The sequence below is a fragment of the Lottia gigantea genome (assembly GCF_000327385.1).
Source record: "Lottia gigantea unplaced genomic scaffold LOTGIsca_65, whole genome shotgun sequence".
NCBI lineage: Eukaryota > Metazoa > Mollusca > Gastropoda > Lottiidae > Lottia > Lottia gigantea.
Window position 1 is genome coordinate 1,721,669 of NW_008710211.1, and position 1,382 is coordinate 1,723,050.

The window sequence follows — 1,382 nt, forward strand, 5'->3', positions numbered from 1 at the left end:
TACAGGCTATTCTGTATGTAAAATGATAAGTGGGGATTAGGTGGGGGAGGGGGGTAAAATATGACAGTTATCATGTTGATGGCCTGAAAGAGACATCATTCCTTACTTCCCTGGTGAACTTTGTTGCATTGTAAGAAATCTAGTGGATTTATTGAAATAAAAAGGGATACAGCTAGCTGAATGTGATCTATATCAAAGGAAACAAGCAATGGTGTCATCTGATGTAAGGAAAACGCTGCAGAGTCTAACTTAATTTATTTAATTAAATTCAGGCCATTGATTGGATAGAAGAATTGTGTACTGTCATGGTAACGGAACATAATGATTTGGGTAAAAATCAACCAGAGTCAGAATCTCTTCAAGATCAACACAGAAAGTTCGAATCTACTGCAGCTGTAAGTTTTTATAGCTAATTGTATTAATATATTATATTATCGTCACCTATCTTGAAGATGTGACCTCACCTAATTAGTGTCTACTGTCTGGTGACTTCTGGATCACAGTATATAGATCTCAAAGAGAAGTCAATGTCTATTGACGTATTACAAGGAATTCTGAAATATCATCGAAACTTATTGTTATATATTAAAAGTTAATTATTTTATTGTTAATTGAAATATTTTCAGGGAACATATGAATATGGTAAACAGTTGTTACAAGGGGCGTTAGTTTTACGTCGTTCATTACGATACGAGTTGGAACCTAATAATGAGAGAGTCTACAGACTGGAAGAGGCGTGGAAGAAATTTACACAAGGAACAAGTGAAAGAACCAACAGACTGACTGTAGCTTCTATGTTTATGACAGCTTCTGATAAGGTAAGGATTAAGAGGATTTCTTGCTGTCTAGTATATCAGTGGATCAGAGCAGGAATAACATAACAAACCAAAGAAATGACTGGGTATAAGAGTGTTATTTGGCCAATTTCATTATGAATTTTTGCTACTGAAGTCCCTGATACAAGGCTTATTATCTGCTAAATGAAGCATGGTAGAAATATATATTAATTTTCAGACCTGTTGAAAAGACAATGTGGCTTTGTTTTGCTGTATCATTCATTGGTAGTGTTGCATAACATAACTTGCTCTCTCAGTAACCCAAAAAGGTGCCCAAAACAGGATGGGAAAATCCCTAAAAATCCCTTAAACTTAAATCCTTGAAGACTCATTGATAGTCAATGTTAATCTCTTGATATTTATATGTTTTATAGGTGAATGATAGAATAGAACAGATATTGGTAGTTATTAGTCAGGCGTTAGATAATCAGATTACTGTAGACGAGGTTCTCACTCAATATCAGATACCTAAAGATAAAGTTATCAAAGATTATGAGGACACGCTTCAAATGGGACGTGCGTTACTAGACAGATTTCTCTTCCTGT

At 34.7% G+C, this 1,382-nt stretch overlaps 1 protein-coding gene across 1 annotated transcript in view; it reads left to right on the forward strand.

Annotated features, from left to right (window-relative positions):
• LOTGIDRAFT_167354 (hypothetical protein) overlaps window positions 1-1,382 on the forward strand; it is a gene marked incomplete at both ends in the record, with an annotated part of 56,928 nt that overhangs the window by 8,337 nt on the left and 47,209 nt on the right. The window contains 3 exons of the mRNA XM_009064826.1: window positions 273-395; window positions 627-818; window positions 1,211-1,315. Coding sequence (XP_009063074.1) covers window positions 273-395; window positions 627-818; window positions 1,211-1,315 — 420 coding nt within the window. The remainder of the gene's footprint in view (window positions 1-272; window positions 396-626; window positions 819-1,210; window positions 1,316-1,382) is intronic.